The 26,313-nt window shown below is 42.2% G+C and overlaps 1 protein-coding gene across 1 annotated transcript in view; it reads left to right on the top strand.

Moving 5' to 3' along the window:
- The window catches only part of LOC109871566 (cadherin-18), a 72,008-nt gene that overhangs the window by 22,581 nt on the left and 23,114 nt on the right, over positions 1–26,313 (top strand). The window contains exon 2 of the mRNA XM_020462454.2: positions 10,583–11,108. Coding sequence (XP_020318043.1) covers positions 10,875–11,108 — 234 coding nt within the window. The 5' untranslated portion in view covers positions 10,583–10,874. The remainder of the gene's footprint in view (positions 1–10,582; positions 11,109–26,313) is intronic.

The following is a 26,313-nucleotide window of genomic DNA, read 5'->3' as shown; positions in this document are numbered from 1 at the left end:
AGACAAGCCTCTATGACACCTCACATGAAATATTTATCACTTGCAAATTGTTTATTGTTGGATGGCTGGTACTCTGCTGACAGGTGGACTGATTTATTTGGAAGGTTTTTGGAAATGCTTCAGAAAATAGCAAAGTTGAGTTACCAATCAAGCCCTAAGAAAAGTGATAGATTGTAAATGACTGTTTTATATTACCATTTTATATCTTTACTGTTTTGTATCATTATATCATCTTAGTATTAATATACTGAAAGTAGTATTAGGTTTAAGCTCTGTGTATGGACTGTAGTGGACTACTATGTGTATTTCAAATAACTCAGTGTCTCCTGACTGATAAGAAGTCCTGAGATATGAAAAGAGGAGCACGGGGAAATCCCGAGTGACGGAAAAGTACTGAAGTACATCTTTGTGGAACGGAGGGGTGAGAGCTAAGGGTATAAGTGGACACTGTGCTGTATTGAATGTATGCATTCAGCTGGTACATCTTCGCTGAGTAAACATTTGCAACTTCACTCTGAGTTTGGGCTCTTTTGAATGATAAATATGTTTTTTGCGTATTGAGGTATTGGTCTTATCAATTGGCGTCCCGAACCGGAATTCACACTTAAGGAACAGATTTTGGAGAATAATCGGTACTAGAAGAGGCTGGGCAAAAAATAAAGGTAAGCTTGTTTGTTACAAATTCTGTTTCTTACCAATTCTTACCAACTGTATGCTCGGCCCTAATTTATGTGCTCTCTGTCACCTGGAGCTTCATGGCAAATGGTCCAGGAACACAAGGAAAGCACAAAGGACAATGCCCAAGGTCTAGTCTGCCCTTCCCCCTCTGAGGGGCCAAAATGTATCTCTTTTTTACAGTATTCAGAGGACTGACTATTGAGTGATAGAATAATGTTATAGTATCCATGTTTGGTATCTACCTGAATCTTGCTCAATGAGGATAACTCTGATGCTATCTATATGGATGTCTGATCTCTGTGTTAATGTGTATCTGTACACGTTGAACTCTAAATAACTCTACGCAAAGAGTTTTTATGGTCCTCTCAGAAATTCTGTCTAATTTACATTGGTCTCATCCCCACACAAGCTCTTAGATGCTGTGGCACCCTGTGGAGATTGGGCCTTGACGGTCAGATTATGGTGGTTGGTTTTGGGTTGAAAGGTTACACCGTTAGATGCTATAAATGGAATTAAATGCCTTTGTTATTTCTCTTACCCTGTTTCCAGTCCGTTGTATCAATTCTCATTTCCTAGGCTTCTAGGCCTAGTAGGCATTTCTTTGTTCATTCTTTGTCTTGTAAGTTAATATTGGGAGTGGGCTAAATTAGGGTCACACAGAGTGTTTTTTTGGTGGTCTTAAACATATCTACTTTGAAACAAAATTATTTACTTCACACACATTTTTATGGGCTTAAAAACACAAGATACCTGTACCATGTCAGAATTTATTGGAATGTATTACATTTTGAGTTTGCATCCCAATATTATACTTTATTTGTACTGAAGAAAAATATCAACGCAACATGCAATCATTTCTAAGATTTCACTGAGTTACAGTTCTTAAGGAAATCAGCCAATTGAAATGAATGAATTAGGCCATAATCTATGAATTTCATTTGCCTCATGCAGTGCAACATCTTGTCACGGGTCCCTACGGAACTTTCATTGCGCACACCTGGCCCCTATTCCCACTGATTTTGTTTGTATATATGTGCCCTTTGTTCACCATGGTCTTGTTGATTATTGTTACAATGTCCGTTGGTTCATGTGAGTACCTGTGCTGTGTGTTTTGGGCTTTCGTGCCCTTGTGGATCGCGCAGATGATTACGGGTCTCGTCCCGTGTGTTAATCATTGTGCCCGTGTGTATTTATTCGACGTACTCCTCATTCAACCTGTGTTTTGTAAATGTGTTTGTTTGGTGTTCGTCACCATGCCTTTACATGGCACGCCGTAATTTGTGGCTTAATTTTTAAAAACTATTACGCATTATGTTTTCCCGGAACTCTTCATGCCACGTGACACATCTCCTCCCTTAGAGTTGATCAGGATGTTGATTGTGGCATTTGGAATATTGTCCAATCCTCTTCAATAGCTGTGGGAAGGTGCTGGATATCGGCGGGAACTGGAACACGCTGTCGTACGCTTTGATCCAGAGCATCCCAAACATGCCCAATGGGTGACATGTCTGGTGAGTATGCAGGCCATGCAGAGTATGCAGGTATGCAGAAGAACTGGGACATTTTTAGCTTCCAGGAGTTGTGAACAGATCCTTGCGACATGGGGCCATGCATTATCATGTTGAAACATGAGGTGATGGCGGCGGATGAATGGCACGACAATGGGCCTCAGGATCCCGTCATAGTATCTCTGTGCATTAAAATTGCCATCAAATAAAATGCTATTGTTTTCATTGTTCATAGCTTATACCTGCCCATACCATAACCCCACTGCCACCATTGGTCACTCTGTTCACAACATTGACGTCAGCATGCCGCTCACCCAGACGACACCATACGCGTGGTCTGCAGTTGTGAAGCCGGTTGGATGTACTGCCAAACTCTACAGATCTGAAAATCAAACAAAATGTTCTTTCTCATATGCGCTGAATAGGTAGACCTTACTGTGACATGCTTACTTACAAGCCCTTAACAAGCAATGCAGTTGTAAGAAAAATAGCACAAAAAATAAATAAAAGTAACAAATAATTAAAGAGCAGCAGTAAAATAACAATAAGGAGGCTATATACAGGGGGTACCAGTACAGAGTCAATGTGCGGTTAGTCGAGGTAGTTGAGGTAATATGTACATGTAGGTAGAGTTATTAAAGTGACTATGCATAGATAATAACAGAGAGTAGCAGCAGCGTAAAAGAGGGGGTGGGGGCAATGCAAATAGTCTGGGTAGCAGAGAGAAAAGTCTATGACTAGCATAGCTGAATTTTTAGGGCCTTCTTCTGACACCGCCTGGTATAGAGGACCTTGAAGACAGGAAGCTTGGACCCAGTGATGTACTGAGCCGTACGCACTGATTAAAAAGATTTATAACATTCCACCCATGAGGCCACTAGGTCATTTGACTGCTGGGAAGGGCGACCCTGCTATATGCCGAGAATAATTCTTTGTTAATGTCTATATGGCCTTGTAACTAACTAATACACTTGAATTCCATTCTCATGACCATCCTTTAATCTTAGTCAGCTAAACACATAATACTTGAGGTACATGTGAGGTATATACACTATATAATATGCACATATCAAATAAAACTCCACTATAAACCCGTTGTGAGCCTTGAGACTGCTGAATCAAAGTATCTGCTAAGAGTTAAGTTTCAAATGTTTAAGCGAATTTAGTATGGCCATTTAGGAAAATCACAGGTGTGTGTGTGACCGGTGGAGGCATCATAAATATTCAGTCTTGCACATTCTCCCTCTGAATGGCACACACACAATCCATGTCTCAAGTGTCTCATGGCATAAAAATCCTTCTTTAACCTGTCTCCTCCCCTTCATCTATACTGATTGAAGTGGATTTAACAGGTGACATCAATAAGGGATCATAGCTTTTACCTAGAATCACCTGTTCAGTCTATGTCATGGAAAGAGAAAGTGTTCCTGGTATTTTGTTCACTCAGTGTAGATCCCCACATAAACATGTAGGAGGTTGTTTTGGCATGTGCCGTTGTGGACAGGTGGGTGAAGTAGCCTGTTTGTTCAGAACTTAACAGCGTATGGTTCTGGAGTGGGAATTGTATCTAACCGGAGGAGAAAATATTGTGCATATACAAAATATTCCCAATTTATGAATATGATGGGAATGAGAGACATAGTGTAGATGTGGTGACTATTCAGTTCATTGAACCTATACATTAAACCTTTGAGAAGTAGATTTTTGAGTTGTTTTTGTTGTTGTTAGACAACAGTCCTCAATTAAAATAACACACCACTTCACCCAAGAGTTAAAAGAGACTAAAACAAAATAGGAAACGATGCAGAAAGCTGCAAAGAGTAGTTCAATCGATACAATACATTTGAATTTGGTTAGCATTGGTATCTGGCTGATGTATTTTATAATTTGGGTACATAACATAATCATCTCAAAATAATAGACATTAATGAGTGAGACGCAAATGGTGAATATCCAACGGAGACTGGTATTAAATATATACAGTACAAACTTTAGGGTTTTTATTTATTTTATTTTTATTTTACCTTTATTTAACCAGGTAGGCAAGTTGAGAACAAGTTCTCATTTACAATTGCGACCTGGCCAAGATAAAGCAAAGCAGTTCGACAGATAAAACGACACAGAGTTACACATGGAGTAAAAACAAACATACAGTCAATAATGCAGTATAAACAAGTCTATATACAATGTGAGCAAATGAGGTGAGAAGGGAGGTAAAGGCAAAAAAAGGCCATGATGGCAAAGTAAATACAATATAGCAAGTAAAATACTGGAATGGTAGTTTTGCAATGGAAGAATGTGCAAAGTAGAAATAAAAAAATAATGGGGTGCAAAGGAGCAAAATAAATAAATAAATAAAAATTAAATACAGTTGCCTCCCTGTGATTAAAACATCTTTGTTCACATAGTTAAACAAGTGTTAGAGTGGAAGAGAAATGTACTGGGTGATGGTGATTGAGAGAGAGCTTTCGTTTTGGGAAGAGTGGAAGAGTTGAAGGAACCAGACATGTAGACTAGTGAAAGTAACATGAAGAAAGTGTATTCTGAGTAGAAAGGAAGGACATGGAAAGTAAAATGGAAAGATTCATGGTATTGTAAAGAGTATTGCCAGTATTGTTCATAATAGTATGTAGCTTTCAGCCAGCACTCGAATGATACAATATTTTAGCAATTTGAAGCTAAGGTTCTCAATACCAGGTCACATGATAAATACGAGTGTTGACATCATCTGCGTTCTATTGTTTGATATGCTCCTCCGTGAACAGAGGGATTGAGTTTAGGGACTGATATTAAATCCAAGCTCACCATTATTCCTCCACCCCGGCACATCTGGTGTTTGGGTTAAAGATAAAATGTGCCCTTTGTGTTGTGAACATAAACAGGCTATAAGAGACAGTAGAACAATTGGAACAGAGGCACGAATGATTGAATTCTAATTATTATTTCTCAAATTAGATAGAGTTGGAGTAACACCAGTGATTTAAATAAGACAGTAATTTCATATAAAATAATATGTTCCTATTACATGAAAATGTATCCAAAATTGAAATGAAGAAGATCCAAATAAAAGGGCTGTGAAACAAAAACGAGTGGGTTTAATAAAGGCTTCCTGCCAAGATGCAATAAGCTCGATTGGAAAATAGAGGAATGTACTGTACATAGGCCGAGTAGTACCTAATACTGCATTTTTAGGACTGATTTAAGATTTAGCACAGGGAAAACTAACTAAATGTTTTGTTTCTTTTCCAAGAGAGGATGGGGTGTCCCCTATCAAGAGTTTAACAGTGATTCTGTATCTCTCCCTTTGAAATACTTCCTGAAGCCTGCTGCCTTGTGAGAGCAGTTATTGAAATTCTACAAGTGTAAAGGTAATCGAATCCGTCCGTTAAGGGAGCTCCCAAATTAAGAAATGCCATTTGTTTGTTTTTTGCCCCTATGTTTTATCCCCCCACCCACAACTGCAACACACCAATCTACAAATAGGAATATTTGTTAGTAGTGTTAATACCATGTCTGATTTATTGTGTGTGGTCTTTTTATTTGGTTTTAGTAGGCTATTCACGGGTGAGAAAGGATGCACCTTAAAGGACATACAAATACAATGTTCTAGTATCTTGTGACTGAATTTTGGTTGCACATACGGTACCAAGTCAAAGGTTTGGACACACCTACTCATTCCAGGGTTTTTCTTTATTTTTACTATTTGTAGAATAATAGTGAAGACATCAAAACTTCGAAATAACAAATGGAATATGTGGTAACCAAAAAAGTGCTCAACAAATCAAAATATATTTGATATTTTAGATTATTCAAAGTAGGCACCCTTTGCCATGAAGACAGCTTTGCACACTCTTGGCATTCTCTCAACCAGCATAACCTGGAAAGATTTTTCAACAGTCTTGAAGGAGTTCCCACATATGCTGAGCAATTTTTGACTGCTTTTCCTTCACTCTGCGGTCCAAATAATTCCAAACCATCTCAATTTGATTGAGGTCTGGTGATTGTGGAGGCCAGGTCATCTGATGCAGCACCATCACTCTTCTTCTTGATCAAATAGCCCTTACTCAACCTGGAGGTGTGATGGGTCATTGTCCTGTTGAAAAATAAATGATGGTCCCACTAAGAGCAAACCAGATGGGATGGCGTCTCGCTGCAGAATGCTGTGGTAACCATCACACCACCTCCTCTGCTTCATGGTGGGAACCATACATGCAGAGATCATCCGTTCACCTACTTATCAGACCAAAGGATTTCCACCGGTCTAATGTCCATTGCTCGTGTTTCTTGGCCCAAGCAAGTCTCTTGTTTCTAGTGGTTTCTTTGCAGCAATTCGACCATGAAGGCATGATTCACACAGTCTCATCTGAACAGTTGATGTTCAGATGTGTCTGTTACTTGAACTCTGTGAAAAATGTATTTGGGTTGCAATTTCTGAGGCTGGTAACTGGAATGAATTTATCCTCTGCAGCAGAGGTAACTCTGGGTCTTCCTTTCCTGTGGCGGTCCTCATGAGAGCCAGTTTCAACATAGCGCTGGATGTTTCTTTGCAACTGCACTTGAAGAAATGTTCAAAGTTCTTGACATTTTCCGGAATGACTGAGCTTCATGTCTTAAAGTAATAATGGACTGTCATTTCTCTTCGCTTATTTGAGATGTTGTTGCCATAATGTGGACTTGATCTTTTACCAAATAGGGCTATCTTCTGTATACCACCCCTATCTCTTCACTAAAACAGTGATTGGCTCAAACGCATTAAGAGTGAAAGATATTCCACAAAACAACTTTAACTATGCACACCTGTTAATTGAAATGCATTCCAGGTGACTACTCTGTGAAGCTGGTTGAGAGAATGCCAATAGTGTGCAAAACTGTCATCAAGGCAAATATAAAATTGATTTTGATTTGTTTAACACTTTTTTGGTTACTAGATAATTCCATATGTGTTCTTTCATAGTTTTGATGTCTTCACTATTATTCTACAATGTAGCAAATAATACCTGGTACAGAGTATGTTTGTAACTATGTTTGTAACAATGATTCTGAAGTACAGGGAAAGAACAAACTAATTTAATGTTGTGGGCCTCTGTTCTGACATTCTGGGGAGTCCTGATCACACCTCACTAAAAAGATTATAGACACTGGGTGAAATTGAAATATAATATGTACATGCTGATAATTATGAAGAAGTCTATTGCTGTTGTTTTGTTTGTTTTGTTTACTGTATTTGCTTCAATACAAAACTCACCAGATTGGGTCTGGGGTACTGTTGAGATTTCTCCCCAAAAAAGCCCTCTAAATCCCTGACCCTATAGCTCCCCGGTGAGATCGCCAAATATGATAGGGAAGTATAAGCCAACCTGCAAAATAGTTTCAAAAGTGTTTTAGTATTCTCTTTTGTATTAATAATGTTGGAAAATATAATAATTAGTCATACAGTGAATAGCCTGTCATGAATTCTTGAATCAGAAATGCCCTTAACTGTTGTTCTGGTCTTTCTTCTCTCGAGGTTATGGCCGATTATGACTCTGGATGGTATCTTGATGCATGGAAGGGATAATTTGACTGAAATTAGTGTGAGCCCCACCCCTTATAACCGGCTGAAGTAATGGTGGCAATGGCGTCCACTGCAGCCCTGTCCCTCAGCACTTCTACCTGAGCATTCAGTCATATATCAACTGCCTTTTCTATCAGGAGTGCGGCATGAGTCCTGAGACCGAGCACATGGAGAGAGATCACTTCTAAACTTCTCTCGTGCTGCTGGGGCACTAATAAAAACAATGGGCGAGACAGAATTGACATTAAAGGATGGTTGTGGCGGCTAAGGTGAGCGATTCGTCTGGTTGGGAAAATCTGACTATCCCCCAGATACTGGTTGGGACATCATCAAGGGCCACCCACTTTGACAGGCATGAGTTACATGTGTGCCATTGTGAGTATGAACTTTAAAGCTATCAGAAGACGAAAAGTTAGAGATACCAGAAGAATGAGTGTTGGGGGAGGGGGCTCAACCTTGCCCTTAATTGATTTGGGATTACCAAAATAGTTTATCTGGGGTATTTGGTTGATTGTAGGGGTCCTCACACTGTAAAATGTATAGTAATCTAGACTTTAAAAAATGCATTGAGATACTGATACCACTCACAATAGTATAAGACAAGAACAAATGGGGACCATACTGAGAAAAAAGAATGCTAGAAATGTAAAATAAATCAAGTTTATTTTAACGTTAGCAAGATAAATGCTTCCCTTTCTGTAAATGTATGTTCTGCCAGTGTCTGTTAGGGCTAAATCGAATGATAAACTCAACGTGAAGCACCCTTTCATGGGGTTCATCAATTTCGGCTGTGTGACATTTAAATTAAGAACTGGGTCTACAGTATTTGGCTACATCCGTAGTTTTATTCAGTCATTCTCGTCAGTGGCTACGAGGTTGAATGTTTTGACAGAAGGGGGGAAGCAGGGACGTGACCCAGTAGACTGGAGACCAGAGTGTCAATTTAAAACAAGCGTTGTGTGAAGCCCCCGCTCTGGGAACACCAGATGTATATAAGGAGATTGAGATGTTGTGCACGGGGATAAGGGACTGTCATTCTAAATTTGGGTTGGATAATTTAGCAATAGTTTTAATTCCTCTTTGGACAGGCAAGACGGAGTGACAGAGCGCTGCCCTTGAACGATTAAGAAATCGCAAAGGGAGGGGCGGGTGCATTACTCACAACAGCATATGAGAGGTGTGAGAGTAACCTCTATCTAGTCTATTTGATTATTCCTTGAATTCCTTTGTGGATTAAAAATGATTTCCTTGTGAATTTATAAAGTGTTGTAATTCTAATTCGGCGTGGATAATTAATTATTATATTTGTTCAGATTTTTTTCATTATTCAGAGGTAATATTAAGTTTTACTGCCAAGGGTGGTGTTATCATAGAATATGGGGTCATCTTGCAGGTGGTTTCTGAAATGAATTCAATCTTGGTAAGAATCCATTGAGTCTAAGTTAGGGAGGTTTTCCTCCAAGGTCGAGAGAGAAGGACCTGTTGTATTCTCCAGCCTCTAACAAGCTACTTGTATCTGTGGTCTCATGTCAACAACACTGATGTAATGGTTAAGTTCGTCACCTGGAAGCTTAGCCAAGTATGGTCTACCGGTTTATTGAAACTCTACACTCAAGCTGTTGTGATATGTTGGATTTGATTACTGTAACCAATTATCTCCAAGTCTTTTTTTTTTTTTGCACGTGACTCAGAGTTTTGTGCTCGACACTCTCAACGCCACTACTCTCTCCTCCTTTTTTTGTGAACAGATAACATTTGACCTACCTCCCGGAGGTCTGGGACCTTTGTGGAAGGGAGAGGGCGAGAGCTAAGGGTGAAAGTAGACACCTCACTGTATAGAATGGATGTATTCAGCTGGTACATCCTTGCTGAATAAACATTTGAAACAACACTCAGAGTCTCGGCTCTTTTGTATGACAAATAGGTTTACTGTATATTGAGATATTGGTCTTGTCAAAAGGAAAGGAAAACACTAAACGCTTTGCTGCAGTGGAGGCTGGTGGGAGGATTTATAGGAGGCTGTAATGGCTGTAATGGAATTAATGGAACGGTATCAAACACATTAAACATATGAAACCACATGTTTGATTCCATTACATTTATTCCATTCCAGCCAATACAATGAGCCTGCCCTCCTATAGCTCCTACCACCAGCCTCCACTGCTTTGCTGAGTAGCAGATGGATAACACGTCTTCTCACATGCCATGGCAATATCCTTTTTAAAAACAGTGATTGAAGGTTTTTTATTGTTTTCTCATAGAATGTCCAAACAACGGAATTATTCAAAAGTGTTTCAAGTACAATATTGACAGATAGAACCACAGCTATGCTTGTGTGAGGGTGTTTACCAAGTGACACATGTTCTGTAACAGTGTAATAGACTGTGAGAATCACATGATCAAAAGCAGCTTATCATTGTGATAGACTCTGACAAAGAACGCACAAAAGAATGTCCCCAAAATGCTATTCTGGCCTATGGAGATACAGTTATGGCTCTCCTGCTTTCATAAAACCATGTTAAATTGAATGTCTTTCAGTTGTGAGGTATGTCAGAGACGGCTTAGCCTTTTGAGCTCAGACTCAGCAATGTAGTTTTGAATACTCTGGTTTGCATCCGAAGCGGACGGAAATACTCAATTCATGCACCCAGCGGAAATTGCCTCTCAGAAATCAAGTCAAAATGACAGTTTTCATCAGGAAAGAACATTGTGCTTTTAAAAATGAGTCAGCGTGTAATTTCAGAGAACCCGTTCCATCAAATTGCATCGGGGGATTTCACAGAAAGAAAAACATGACTCATTATCTGTGTTTCCTTAATGTTCTTTCTTCTTATCTTTCAAGGGGAAACAGCATGGCAACCTGCTCAGACAAGACCACTGGTGAAATCTTCTGAGGATCCTCTTAGCAAATTAACAACCGGCCTCTCCCCTCTGCCTCCATCCGACATGGAAACGGACCTTGGTTCTACTCCCTAATGGACAGACTGAAACAAACCATGGAATTTAAGAGAAACCTCTGGACTGGTCTTATCTACACCTAGTACTGTCTTACTATTGAGACGCCTTTGTGGCCTCTGGGTACACTGTGTGCCTAAGGTACAGTGGAGGACTTAGAGAAGCATACGTTCTCTACCATGAGAATTCCTGCTACCACAGCCTGCCTCTGCCCTTTGCTGATCTGCCTGTGCTTTATCCAGAAGAGCTATGGGACATCCCAGCTCAGGCCCAACGTCAGAGCACAAAGTAACCAAACCAAACACCCAGACGGAGAGAGAGACGTGCACCACCGGCCCAAGAGGGGCTGGATATGGAACCAGTTCTTCGTTTTAGAGGAACATATTGGACCGGAAGCACAGCATGTTGGAAAGGTATGCTATTCATGTTAACTTTTAATGGCGTTCTCTCTTTTGATGTGAGGTATTTGCATGCTGAGAAGAAAACAGTAGGCCTACATATTGCAGTCTGTAGGTGTTTTTGCATGATACAAAGTTAATGATTGTCACTGCGCCTGGGAGTGCACAGTGACAGTCATTTGAGAGCAATTTTGTACCAGGTTATTAGAGCCATACGTTTACGAAGGTTTAGAGCACTTTTCTTTCTTTTGGAAAAGTTTTTCAGCTTATTTTCAGAAAAAAAATAGTATATTTCTACTTTATATGATAAATAACCCAAATTGGTAAACCTATTACACGACGATACAACCTGAAGAAGGTATCTAAAATTAATCATTTTATGTACGAATTTGAATGAAGAATACATTTTGGGGGGATACATTTGATCAATTGTTTGTATGGTCATGGTCAGGATAATTCATTCTTATTGAATATCTAAACATGGCAACATTATGAGCTGAAAGCAGTGTTACCTAACTGCCTTATGATACAGCTTACCACAGGAACCAGATATTTTGATATTGTGTAGCAGAGGCTTCTTGAAATGCACAAGTTGTAGTGGGTGAACTAATCCACTGTGAAACTGACATTGTATGACATTGACACTACAGTATGTACCAAAGGTGAGGGTTAAAATGGGGCTTGTGAGAGATGTGGGAAGTGAAAGGCTGGTAAGAGATGGCTCACACACACACACACACACATCCCCTGAGGGAGGGAGGGAGGGGGGGGGAGTGTGTGATTCACTCTCCTCAAAGATGCTGTGATAGTTGAATTGTGTGTTCTTCTTCCACTAAGATGGCACCTCTCTTGGTATTGATTTGGCCATGAGGAAAACAGCAGGTAATAGAGTATCAAGTAGCCATTTTCAACAGCACATAAGCCTACATTTATGAGCTTGATTCTTGTCTGCACGCTAAGTATACAAAACATGAAGGACACCTGTCCTTTCCATGACATAGACTGACCAGGTGAATCCAGGTTAAAGCTATTATCCCTTATTGAGGCCACTTGTTAAATCCACTTCAATCAGTGTAGATGAAGGGAAAGAGACAGGTTACCGAATGATTTTTAAGCCTTGAGACAATTGACACATGGATTTTTTTATGTGTGCCATTCGGAGGGTAAATATGCAAGACAAAAGATTGAAGTGCATTTTTTTATTTTTTATTTCACCTTTATTTAACCAGGTAGGCCAGTTTAGAACAAGTTCTCATTTACAACTGCGACCTGGCCAAGATAAAGCAAAGCAGTGCGACAAAAACAACAACATAGTTACACATGGTATAAACAAACGTACAGTCAATAACACAATAGAGAAAATCTATATACAGTGTGTGCAAATGAGCTAAGATGAGGGAGGTAAGGCAATAAATAGGCTGTAGTGGCGAAGTAATTACAATTTAGCAATTAAACACTGGAGTGATAGATGTGCAGAAGATGAATGTGCAAGTAGGTGCGAAGGACCCCAAAAAAATATGGGGATGAGGTAGTTTAATAATTTTGCACGCCCAATTTTTCAGTTTTTGATTTGTAAAAAAACTTTGAAATATCCAATAAATGTCGTTCCACTTCATGATTGTGTCCCACTTGTTGTTGATTCTTCACAACAAAATACAGTTTTATATCTTTATGTTTGAAGCCTGAAATGTGGCAAAAGGTCGCAAAGTTCAAGGGGGCCGAATACTTTCGCAAGGCACTGTACGTCTATAACAGTTTGGGTCTAAGGTGTCTCCCCCTTTAAAGAAGGGGATGACCGCGGCAGCTTTCCAATCTTTGGGATCTCCGCCAATACGAAAGAGAGGTTGAACAGGCTAGTAATAGGGGTTGCAACAATTGCGGCGGATAATTTTAGAAAGAGAGGTGCCAGATTCTCTAGCCCAGCTGATTTGTAGGGGTCCAGATTTTGCAACTCTTTCAGAACATCAGCTATCTGGATTTGGGTGAAGGAGAAATGGGGGAGGCATGGGCAAGTTGCTGTGGGGGGTGCATGGCTGTTGACCGGGGTAGGGGTAGCCAGGTGGAAAGCATGGCCAGCCGTAGAAAAATGCTTATTGAAATTCTCAATTATCGTGGATTTATCGGTGGTGACAGTGTTTCCTAGCCTCAGTGCAGTGAGCAGCTGGGAGGAGGTGCTCTTATTCTCCATGGACTTTACAGTGTCCCAGAACTTTTTGGAGTTTGTGCTACACGATGCAAATTTCTGTTTGAAAAAGCTAGCCTTTGCTTTCCTAACTGCCTGTGTATATTGGTTCCAATCTTCCCTGAAAAGTTACATATCGCGGGGGATATTCGATGCCAATGCAGAACGCCACAGGATGTTTTTCGGCTGGTAAAGGGCAGTCAGGTCTGAAGTGAACCAAGGGCTATATCTGTTCCTGGTTCTACACTTTTTGAATGGAGCATGCTTATTTAAGATGGTGAGGAAAGCAATTTTAAAGAATAACCAGGCATCCCCTACTGATTAAATGTCAATATCCTTCCAGGATATCCGGGCCAGGTCGATTAGAAAGGCCTGCTCGCTGAAGTGTTTTAGGTAGCGTTTGACAGTGATGAGGGGTGGTCATTTGACCTCAGACCCATTACGGACGCAGGTAATGAGGCAGAGATCTCTGAGATCCTGGTTGAAGACAGCAGAGGTGTATTTAGAGGGCAGGTTGGTCAGGACGATATCTATGAGGATGCCCGTGTTTACGGATTTGGGGTTGTACCTGGTAGGTTAGTTGATATTTTGTGTGAGATTGAGGGCATCAAGCTTAGATTGTAGGACGGACGGGGTGTTAAGCATGTCCCAGTTTAGGTCACCTAAAAGTACGAGCTCTGAAGATAGATGGGGGGCAATGAATTCACATATGGTATCCAGGGCACAGCTGGGGGCAGAAGGTGATCTATAACAAGTGGCAACGGTGAGAGACCTGTTTTTGGAAAGGTGGATTTTTAGAATTAGAAGCTTGAATTGTTTGGGCACAGACTTGGATAGTATGACAGAACTCTGTGGGCTATTTCTGCAGTAGATTTCAACTTCGCCCCCTTTGGCAGTTCTATCTTGATGAAAAATGTTGTAGTTGGGTGGCCTCCCTAAGCCAGGATTCAGACATGGCTAGGACATTCGGGTTGGCAGGGTGTGCTAAAGAACTTAGGGAGGAGGCTTCTGATGTTAACATGCATGAAACCAAGGCTTTTACAGTTACAGAAGTCAACACATGAGAGAGCCTGGAGAATGGGAGTGGAGCTAGGCACTGCAAGGCCTGGATTTGCCTCTACATCCCCAGAGGAACAGAGGTGGAGGAGGATAAGGGTACGACTAAAGGCTATAAGTACTGGTCGTCTAGTGCATTCGGAACAGAGAGTAAAAGGAGCAGGTTTCTGGGCATGAAAGAATAGATTCAAGCCATATTGTACAGACAATGGTATGGTAGGATGTGAGTACAGTGGAGAAAAACCTAGGCATTGAGTGATGATGAGAGAGGTTTAGTCTCTAGAGATCATTTAATCTAGGTGAGGTCACCACATGTCTGGGAGGTGGAACAAAAGGGCTAGCTAAGGCATATTAACCAGGGCTGGAGGCTCTACAGTGAAATAAGACAATAATCACAAACCAAAACAGCAATAGACAAGGCATATTGACATTAGGGAGAGGCATGCGTAGCCGAGTGATCATAGGGACCAGTGGGAAGCTAGGCGAGCTGGAGACACAGCGATTCAGACAGCTAGTGGGCCGGGGATAGCAGAAGGGCCTTAAGGGGATGTCGCGACGGAAGAGTCTGTTGTAGCACCCTTGGACGATTACGTCAGCAGACCAGTCGTGATGGATCGGCAGGGCTCCGTGTAGGCAGTAAAAGGGTCCAGGCAAATTGGCAAAATAGGTATTGTAGCCCAAGAAATTGACTGATGGACCTCTTCAGATAACCATCCGATATGGACTGGCTAGCGGATGGATCTTCAGGGCCTTCAGGGGACGTCGCGAAGGAAGAGCCTGTTTAAACCCCTTCGGGCGGATTACGTCGGTAGACAAGTCGTGATGGATCGGCGGGGCTCCGTGTGGGCAGTCAAAGGGGTCCAGGCCAATTTGGCAATATAGGTATTGTAGCCCAATGAGTGGCTGATGGACCTCTTCAGCTAGCCGGGAGATGGGCCTAGCACGAGGCTAGTTCCAGGTTAACTGGTGCTTGCTTCGGGACAGAGACGTTAACCAGGGGTAGCCACTCGGACAGCAGCTAGCTAGCTGCGATGGTCCATGTGAAAAGGTTCAGAGCTTGCGGTAGGAATCCGGAGATGTGGAGAAAAAGCAGTCCGGTATGCTCTGGGTTGAATCACGCTGTGCTATGGTTAGCTGATGACCGCTAGCACTTCTAGCAAGTAGTTCATTAGCTGTCTAGCTTCTGTTGGGAGTTCTAAAGTATTGAAAATAGCAGATCCATATCACATTGGATGAGGCGGGTTGCAGGAGAGTATGTTGAAATTGAGGTTAAAAATATATCCGAAATATATACAAAGAAAAAAAAGATATATACATGGGACACGACAAGACAAAGACAAAGACATCTGAAGTGCTATGCCATCTTGTAAAATAATGAACGGGGTATGGTAGTAGGTGTCAGGCGCACCGATTTGGGCCTGACCTAGAAAACTGTTATACTTTTCACGGCTTCAGATGTGTCAGCGTGATGAAAGGATGAAAAATGGCCACATGTATCTGAATTTTCTCAACTCTGCTCTGCTGTGACTAATTAGCTATACAACCTTCTCCTACATCACAAAGACTATATATATACCTAGCTGTTCTCTGTATAGGCTAGACATGTACTGCACACTGAGTGTGAAACTACACTTTCCTCTGATTTAGATAACAAGGTTACAGCCCCAGTCCACATACATCCCAACCTCTTATCAATCAATGGGATTGACGTGTAGAGGTGGTGTTGGTGCAGCGGAGGCCAGAGATGGTTGATATAGTTGCACACCGTTAATACTATCAAGCCTCTCAGGCAGCAGTGCCATCACCTCTCACTACAATCTTAATAATAAATTGTTCCAAAAGGGATCTTCGGCTGTCCCCATAGGCAAACACTTTTTGGTTCCAGGTAAAACCCTTAAAAGGGTTCTACCTGGAACCCAAAAGTGTTCTTCAAAGGGTTCTCCTATGGGGATAGCTGAAGATCCCTTATTGGTTCTAGATTGCACCTTTTTTCTAAGAGTGTAGAGTTAGATAATATGATTAAATATCCCTTACCAGACCTCAGAGACAAATATTACATCAAATCTTTCACCCCGGCTCACTAATACCAAGACTGGGTATAAAACAATTATTGTCAGTGAGCTCTTGCTGCAGCATAAAAATTGACCTTTCCATCAGCGTGCCTCATGTAATTTGTGGTTAGCAGAGGGGGTAGATTCCTGATTTAATCAGTCGGGGGGTTCTTGGAGCGTAGTCAGTTTATCAGCCTCTGTACAAGCCTATACCAGTGAACTTGGCTCCATGGGAATTTAGTGAGTGGATAGCTGCCAGTGTATGGGAAGACAGTTTTGTGTCATTATTTAAGAGCATTCTAAATGGCATCATTGTGTAATTCAATGAAATCCTACAAAAGAAATGTGTAGGCTGTGTAAACTTTGCAAACTAGGCTATTGCCTCCCTGTGCATACACACTTCTTATTCCAAAAACTGCTTCTAAAACTGGAAGTATCTACAGTATGCCTGTGAAAGTCTATAACTGGATGTAGTAGTGGAGGGATTTTACAGTGAAATCTTGCAGTATAGCAACTGAGCCTATTTATCCTCTCTGTAGATGTAAACTCAGCAAAACAAGAAACATCCTCTCACTGTCAACTGCGTTTATTTTCAGCAAACCTTTTTTTAAATGTTGTATATATATTTGTATGAACAAAACAAGAATCAACAACTGAGCGATGAACTGAACAAGTTCCACAGACATGTAATGGAATAATGTGTCCCTGAACAAAGGGGGGGGGAGGGGGCAAAATCAAAAGCAACTGTCAGTAACTGGTGTGGCCACCAGCTGCATTAAGTACTGCAGTGCATCTCCTCCTCATGGACTGCACCGGAGTTGCCAGTTTTTGCTGTGAGATGTTACCCCACTCTTCCACCAAGGCACCTGCAAGTTCACAGACATTTCTGTGGGGAATGGCCCTAGACCTCACCCTCCAATCCAACAGGTCCCAGATGTGCTCAATGGGATTGAGATCCGGGCTTTTTTCTGGCCATGGCAGAACACTGACATTCCTGTCTTGCAGGAAAACACACACAGAATGAGCAGTATGGCGGCATTGTCATGCTGGAGGATCATGTCAGGATGAGCCTGCAGGAAGGTTACCACATGAGGGAGGAGGATGTCTTCCCTGTAACGCACAGCATTCAGATTGCCTGAAATGACAACAAGCTCAGTCCGATGATGCTGTGACACACTGCCCCAGACCATGACAGACCCTCCACCTCCAAATCGATCCCGCTCCAGAGTACAGACCTCGGTGTGACGCTCATTCCTTCGACGATAAACGCGAATCCAACCATCACCCCTGGTGAGACAAAACCGCGACTCGTCTGTGAAGAGCACTTTTTGCCAGTCCTGTCTGGTCCAGCGACGGTGGGGTTATGCCCATAGGCAACATGGTTGCTGGTGATGTCTGGTGAGAACCTGCCTTACAACAGGCCTACAAGCCCTCAGTCCAGCCTCTCTCAGCCTATTGGGGACAGTCTGAGCACTGATGGAGGTATTGTGCATTCCTGGTGTATCCATTCAGTTGTTGTTGCCATCCTGTACCTGTCCAGCAGGTGTGATTTTCGGATGTACCGATCCTGTGCAGATGTTGTTACACGTGGTCTGCCACAGCGAGGACAATCAGCTGTCCGTCCTGTCTCCCTGTAGCGCTGTCTTAGGCGTCTAACAGTACGGATATTACAATGTATTGCCCTGGCCACATCTGCAGTCCTCATGCCCCCTTGCAGCATGCCTAAGGCACATTCAAGCAGATGAGCAGGTACCCTGGGCATCTTGATTTTGGTGTTTTTTTAGAGTCAGTAGAAAGGCCTTTAGTGTCCTAAGTTTTCATACCTGTGACCTTAATTGCCTACAGTCTGTAAGGTGTTAGTGTATTAATGACCATTCCACAGGTGCATGTTCATTAATTGTTTATGGTTCATTGAACAAGCAAGGAAACAGTGTTAAAACACTTTACAATGAAGATCTATGAGGTTATTTGTATTTTTACGAATTGTCTTTGGAAGACAGGGTCCTGAAAAAGGGACGTTTCTGTTTTTGCTGAGTTTAGCATTTTCCCTTTTGTGAAATTCTATGAAGTAAAGGCGTACCAAGCACAATAACTAATTCTTACACCAAGAGTGACAAAAAACTCACCATATGGAAAAAGTGGACAGCAGACACACAGGCTGCTTGCATATCGTGAAATCAGATCATGCTCTGCATCCATTCTGCAACCAGGCCCCTGGTGATATATTACCAAAGTGGATAGTTCCATATATTTATTTATCTATTTATCTGTTTGGGGTTTTTCCCCCATGGCTCTTTTTATCCTTTCATCTCTTTGATAATGCAGGGCCTAGGGTAAGCATCAGTCATGAGCTGTACTCCCATTACCCTGCTAGTGAATAAAGGCACCATAGCGAAAGATAAATGAATGCTACTCTCTCACTGCAGGCAGCGTGTTCTTTGAGTGAGAGCAGTATTCTGAGCCAGTGTAAATGCTTGCGCCAGCCCAACCTTCCTGAGAAAGCCAAGGTTATCATCACAGTAGTTCCACCAACTTCCACTGAATGATATCGGCCTTGGATTCTTATGTACTGTATATTACACCTACTGCGTACTACGCAATAACATTTATTCTTGTGTCATAGCCTATTACACTGTGTTTTGGAGTGTCCTAAGAGGACAATAAAGTCCACTACTTAACGCACATGTTGTAAATTTGGTGCTTTATGAGTCTTGGACACCCTCCATATGATTCTGTAGCAAACAGGGTTGCTGCTTGTACCCTCTTCAGGCATGGGAGGCGGTGTGGAGGTGAACACTGTCTTTGCTAATTGCTCTCTGCTAAGGGATTACACTCACTGCCAAGAATTAAGAGCAGCGTGTGTGTGTGTGTTTAACTATACTTGTGGGGACCAGAGGGTTAGTTTTAGGGTTAGGGTTAGGAGCTTGGGTTAGGGTTAAGGTTAGATTTTCGGTTTACAGTAAGGGTACGGGTTAGAGTTAGCTTTAGGGTTAGGGGTTAGCTAAAATAGGATTTTGAACGTGACTGAATTGTGTGTCCCCACAAGGTTCGTTGTGTGTGTGTGTGTGTGTGTGTGTGTGTGTGTGTGTGTGTGTGTGTGTGTGTGTGTGTGTGTGTGTGTGTGTGTGTGTGTGGGGTTGAAGGTGGAGGCAATAATAACCATACACAGAGGAATGTATAAAATACAGCTTTATGATTGTAACTGCCAACAGTTGCTGGCTTTATTCTTCATTCAGGACATTTCCCCTCAGTGTCTGTAGTGAAAATAGCATTCTGCCAAAGAGCAAACACTTGAATTCATAATAGGATAACTGACTTGGCTGGCCAGTTGTGTTGTTATACAGATGATGCAAGCCAGCTCCAACAGCGTTGGTGCTGTCAAGGGATTCACAGCTTTTCTTTAATGGTTTGTTATCCATCATTCACTTTCATCCTTCCAGAACCACCCTCAGCATCAGCACCACAGCTGTCTGGAAACATGGAGGCTTGGGTGCATCCCAATAATCTCTCCTTCCTCCTGATGTGTGCACTTCTTCACTACTCCCCAAAAAATTAAAAGCATTGGATTGATGAAGGCATGGGCTAGAGGGAGTTTCCATAGACCAGCATTTTTTTTTATGCATGAGGGCATGTGAATAACAAACGATTATTACGATTCAGCCCATGTTCTTAAGAAGTGGTGTATTGATATGAATGGAGAAGTCATACTCTGGTTGCTATATTTATGAGATTCTATCAGATCCATTTTAAAGCTAATGGGGGGGTGTTTTACACCTCTCTCAAACGACCTTCCACACCACTTGACTTTGTAAAAAGCCATGTGCCAGGCACGCAGGCACAACCCCGAAATATTCAGACGACACGTCAACAAGGAACAACAGATTTAATTTGCAATGATGCAACTCGGTGTAGCACAACTAATCTGGATAGAGCTGGATTAACCCGTTTGTGTGTTCACACATTGCATTGGCTTTGTTCTGCTAGGCTACGAAGGGGGATACATCAGTATCAAAATGTCAAGGCAGTCAGTTCTTCTTGTTCTCAACGTTTTACATCAGAGTTGACACAGCATTTTTATATAGATCAGTATCATATGATACCCCAATGATTTAGCCTAGCTAAAAGAGTGTGGATTTTCTTTGCATCAACATAGGCTGCATGTGATATGTCACAACAACAATGATGCATGATTTGTTTTTAGATAACGATGTACGCTGCGAGTCGGGAAGCAAGTTCAGGGAGTGAATACATTTAATAAATAAAGAAACACGTAACACAAACAGCGCACTGACATGGAACAGAAACAACGATGACTGGGGAAGAAACTAAAGGGAGTGACACATAAAGGGCAGGTAATCAAGGAGGTGATGGAGTCCAGGTGAACGTCATGATCTGCCTAATGCTGGTGACAGGTGTGCACCGTAACGAGCAGCCTGGTGACCTAGAGGCCGGAGAGGGAGCACACATGACAGTACCCCCTCCCTGAAACCCGGCTCCGGGTGGAAGACACCGACCAAGATGACGATCCCGGGGATCAGGAGCGGACTGGTCACCTCTGCTAAGGCGCGGGAACCTGTCGATCCGGCTGAGGCACGGGAGTATGACGACCTAGAGCGCCGGAGAGAGAGCATACATGACAGTACCGACTCCCCGGGTCGTAAAGCTCCAGCCGCAGGACACCAACCACAGGGACGATCCCGGGGATCCGGAGCGGACCGGTCGCCTCTGCTGAGGCGCAGAAACCTGATGAACCAGCTGAGGAGAGAACCTGATGAGCCGGCTGAGACCTCCCCGTTTGCCTCGGCTGAGGCATGGGAACCTGTTCACCCAGCTTCAGCATGGGAGCCTATCGAACTCACACCAAACCGGCTGAGGCCTCCCAGGTAGGTCCGGCTCCAACACCCGGACTCAACATCACCCCCGACACAAAAAATAAATACACTCCCCGATGCTTCCCTTTGTTGAGGCGTCATTCTGTAATGATGTACACTGCAAATTGGGAAGCAATTTCAGGCACTGAATACATTTAATTAATAAATGTAACACAAACAGCACACCGACATGGAACGAAAACAGAAACAATGACAACTGGGGAAGAAACCAAAGCGAGTGACACATTAAGGGCAGGTAATCAACGAAGTGATGGAGTCCAGGTGAATGTCATTATGCTCCTAATGCTGGTGACAGGTGTGCGCCCTAACGAGCTGCCTGGTGACCTAGAGGCAGGAGAGCTGTATCAGCTGTACAGCAGAGACTTTCCCATTCAGGATTTGTATGAATTAGTAATGTCTACACAACAAACAGATTCTTTTTTAACCTCTGAATACTAAAATGGCATATAGTGATAGATTTATGCAGCTATGTGAGATTTGTTAAAAATAATTCTGCCAGTCTGCTTTTGATTTAAGCGAATGCAAAAACAGTCGGGTATGCAGGCTACTTGTACACTAAGGGTGGGTTGCACCAACATGGATTAACTCTTAAACTGCGTTAAATCAAGGTTTATCTATTAATCTTGTTGCACCAAATGTTAAAAAGTTTTAAATGAATCCTAGTTCAATTAAATCGTTCCTCTAATCTAAATTTAGTTTTCACTTCATTAATTTTAAGCCTGTTGCTCAAAGAATGTCTGTAACGGTTTTCTTGCAGTGAAGGAGAGGCGGACCAAAATGCAGCGTGGTTTCTATTCATGGTTCTTTAATAAAGACTCTACACATGAACAAAACAAGAAACATGCAAACCCAAAACAGCCCTATCTGGTGCAAACACAGAGACAGGAACAATCACCCACCAAACCCAACACCAAACAGGCTACCTAAATATGGTTCCCAATCAGAGACAATGACTAACACCTGCCTCTGATTGAGAACCATATCAGGCCAAACACAGAAACAGACAAACTAGACACACAACATAGAATGCCCACTCAGATCACACCCTGACCAAACAAAACATAGAAACATACAAAGCAAACTATGGTCAGGGTGTGACAATGTCAAAAATATATACATACATTTACATTGGAGATTAATTCTAAACTGCCACTTGAGGTGGTTTAACTGATCAAATGGCAGCATATCTTCTGTGGAGAGACCAAAACAACAGAGTTCTTCAGAGTTTATGATAATTAACTCATTATTAGTAGGCTATTTACGTGCCCATTTTGTACAACAATTGAATTGGGGCTTATGATATGTCCAGCCTTGGTACGAATGATGATGTTATGCAACATGCTGTAACGAGCCTGATAATGGTAACATTGTAGTGTAGTATCAATCAAATGTATTTATAAAGCCCTTCTTACATCAGCTGATGTCACAAAGTGCTGTACATAAACCCAGCCTAAAACCACAAACAATGCAGGTGTAGAAGCACGGTGGCTAGGAAAAACTCCCTGGAAAGGCCAGAACCTAGGAAGAAACCTAGAGAGGAACCAGGCTATGAGGGTTGACCAGTCCTCTTCTGGCTGTGCCGGGTGGAGATCATAACAGAACATGGCCAAGATGTTCAAATGTTCATAGATGACCAGCAGGGTCAAATAGTAATAATCACAGTGGTTGTCTAGGGTGCAACAGGTCAGCACCTCAGGGGGGAGAGAGAGCGAGAGAGAGCGAGAGAGCGAGCGAGAGAGAGCGAGAGAGCGAGAGAGAGCGAGAGAGCGAGAGAGAGCGAGAGAGCGAGAGAGAGAGAGAACTTAAATTCACACAGGACACTGGATAAGACAGGAAAAATACTCCCGATATACCCTAGCCCCCTACACATAAACTACTGCAGCATAAATACTGGAGGAGGGGTCGTACGACGATACCCCCGGACAGGGCCGAACAGGCAGGATGTGACCCCATTTACTTTGCCAAAGCACAGCCCCCACACCACTAGAGGGATATCATCAACCACACACTTACCATCATGAGACAAAGCCGAGTATAGCTTACTAAATATTGATGGGTCAAGTTGTCCGTCATCATCATAGGGGTTATGGAGAGGGGCAAACTGCTGGGGAATCCTCTTCTCTTTAATCCGGTATTTTTATCCTCCAGTTCATTACTGAATTCCTCCATCAGCTCCGACAATAGTTTTTTTCATAAGCGGTGAAATGTGAACTTATTTGACGTGCCATGGTCATGTGGTTAGCGGACAAATAATAAAATGGCACAATAACGTTAAGTAATGACAATAATTAATAACATTGTATGCTAGCTAGCTTGGTTTATAAACTAGCTAGCTACAGTAGCTAACGTTAACTAACACATTTATTTTCTGTCTAGCACTGGCAAATAACAGATTTTATTTCAAATCAGCCATCACACGAGAGCCTTTCAAGATGGAGATGCAGTAGTTCAAACATCACATTGTTATTATTTTATCAAGGAACAGCAACATTTGTGGCCTCATTTGTCAAGTAGGCTAGCTACATCGTTTCAACTCACAAAATACTTCATATATTTTTTTTTTCTTTTTTTTCTTTATTTAACCAGGTAGGCTAGTTGAGAACACCTTTATTTAACCAGGTAGGCTAGTTGAGAACACCTTTATTTAACCAGGTAGGCTAGTTGAGAACAAGTTCTCATTTACAACTGCGACCTGGCCAAGATAAAGCATAGCAGTGTGAACAGACAACACAGAGTTACACATGGAGTAAACAATTAACAAGTCAATAACACAGTAGAAAAAAAGAAAGTCTATATACATTGTGTGCAAAAGGCATGAGGAGGTAGGCAAATAATAACATTTTTGCAGATTAACACTGGAGTGATAAATGATCAGATGGTCATGTATAGGTAGAGATACTGGTGTGCAAAAGAGCAGAAAAGTAAATAAATATAAGCAGTATGGGGATGAGGTAGGTAAAATTGGGTGGGCTATTTCCCGATAGACTATGTACAGCTGCAGCGATCAGTTATCTGCTCAGATAGCAGATGTTTGAAGTTGGTGAGGGAGATAAAAGTCTCCAACTTCAGCGATTTTTGCAATTCGTTCCAGTCACAGGGAGCAGAGAACTGGAAGGAAAGGCGGCCGAATGAGGTGTTGGCTTTAGGGATGATCAGTGAGATACACCTGCTGGAGCGTGTGCTACGGGTGGGTGTTGCCATCGTGATCAGTGAACTGAGATAAGGCGGAGCTTTACCTAGCATGGACTTGTAGATGACCTGGAGCCAGTGGGTCTGGCGACGAATATGTAGTGAGGGCCAGCCGACTAGAGCATACAGGTCGCAGTGGTGGGTGGTATAAGGTGCTTTAGTAACAAAACGGATGGCACTGTGATAAACTGCATCCAGTTTGCTGAGTAGAGTATTGGAAGCTATTTTGTAGATGACATCGCCGAAGTCGAGGATCGGTAGGATAGTCAGTTTTACTAGGGTAAGTTTGGCGGCGTGAGTGAAGGAGGCTTTGTTGCGGAATAGAAAGCCGACTCTAGATTTGATTTTAGATTGGAGATGTTTGATATGAAGGAGAGAAGGAGAGTTTAGGAGAGTCTGGAAGGAGAGAAGGAGAGTCTGGAAGGAGAGTTTACAGTCTAGCCAGACACCTAGGTACTTATAGATGTCCACATATTCTAGGTCGGAACCATCCAGGGTGCTGATGCTAGTCGGGCTTGCGGGTGCAGGCAGCGAACGGTTGAAAAGCATGCATTTGGTTTTACTAGCGTTTAAGAGCAGTTGGAGGCCACGGAAGGAGTGTTGTATGGCATTGAAGCTCGTTTGGAGGTTAGATAGCACAGTGTCCAAGGAAGGGCCGGAAGTATACAGAATGATGTCGTCTGCGTAGAGGTGGATCAGGGAATCACCCGCAGCAAGAGCAACATCATTGATATATACAGAGAAAAGAGTTGAACCCTGTGGCACCCCATTATAGACTGCCAGAGGACCGGCCAACATGCCCTCCAATTTGACACATTGAAATCTGTCTGCAAAGTAGTTGATGAACCAGGCAAGGCAGTCATTAGAAAAACCAAGGCTACTGAGTCTGCCGATAAGAATATGGTGATTGACAGAGTTGAAAGCCTTGGCCAGGTCGATGAAGACGGCTGCACAGTACTGCCTTTTATCGATGGCGGTTATGAGTACCTTGAGCGTGGCTGAGGTGCACCCGTGACCAGCCCGTGACCGGCTCGGAAACCAGATTGCATAGCGGAGAAGGTACGGTGGGATTCGAGATGGTCAGTGACCTGTTTGTTGACTTGGCTTTCGAAGACCTTAGATAGATATTGGTGTAACATGTCACTAATCATAGTTTAACAGATCCAGATTCAAAATTAAGAGGTGCAACACATCTCTGATTAATTATAAACCTAGATTTACAAATCCTAGATTAGCTCTAATCCTAGATTAATTTAAACCATGTTGGTGCAACCCATCCTAACATTCTGTAGATTTATACAGCAGGTACAGTACCCCTCTGGTAAACTTCTTTTTAAGTTATGGTTAAGTTACTACCATTAGAAATGCTCATGGAAAATAAGGGGCAATTTTTGTTCCTCTCCTGAAGTGACTGAACTAGAATAAACGTCAACCCCAGGGGTTGCAACCAACATTATTTTCCAATCGTTTCGGAACAGAACCACTATATATTTTTTCCCTTTACACTGTTCCGACCAGCAGAATAAAGTGCTGAGCCAGAACGAACCCCCCAAAAGTATTTGTTATATCGTTCCTATCTGTTTCTTTTTAACCTGTAAAATCATGTTTTTTACCTTTAGCTTATTAAGTTACTTCACCAATCAGTGCAGTCAGAGCAGCTAATCTAGTTGATTACGTGCATGATGGACTATGGCGTAAGATGCGACTGCAATTTTGCGGGTGGGGAGAGCGCAAGAGAGGGTTGAGCACTGGGCATCTTGTTATGACATGCATTATCTGAATTAGGTCCACAGAATTATACCTAGGAGTAGTGGCTTCTATGGAGGAAATTTGAATGTCCTTTGAGCTAG

The sequence above is a fragment of the Oncorhynchus kisutch genome, linkage group LG27 (assembly GCF_002021735.2).
Source record: "Oncorhynchus kisutch isolate 150728-3 linkage group LG27, Okis_V2, whole genome shotgun sequence".
In the NCBI taxonomy this organism is placed as follows: domain Eukaryota; kingdom Metazoa; phylum Chordata; class Actinopteri; order Salmoniformes; family Salmonidae; genus Oncorhynchus; species Oncorhynchus kisutch.
This window is presented reverse-complemented; position numbering and strand designations above follow the sequence as displayed.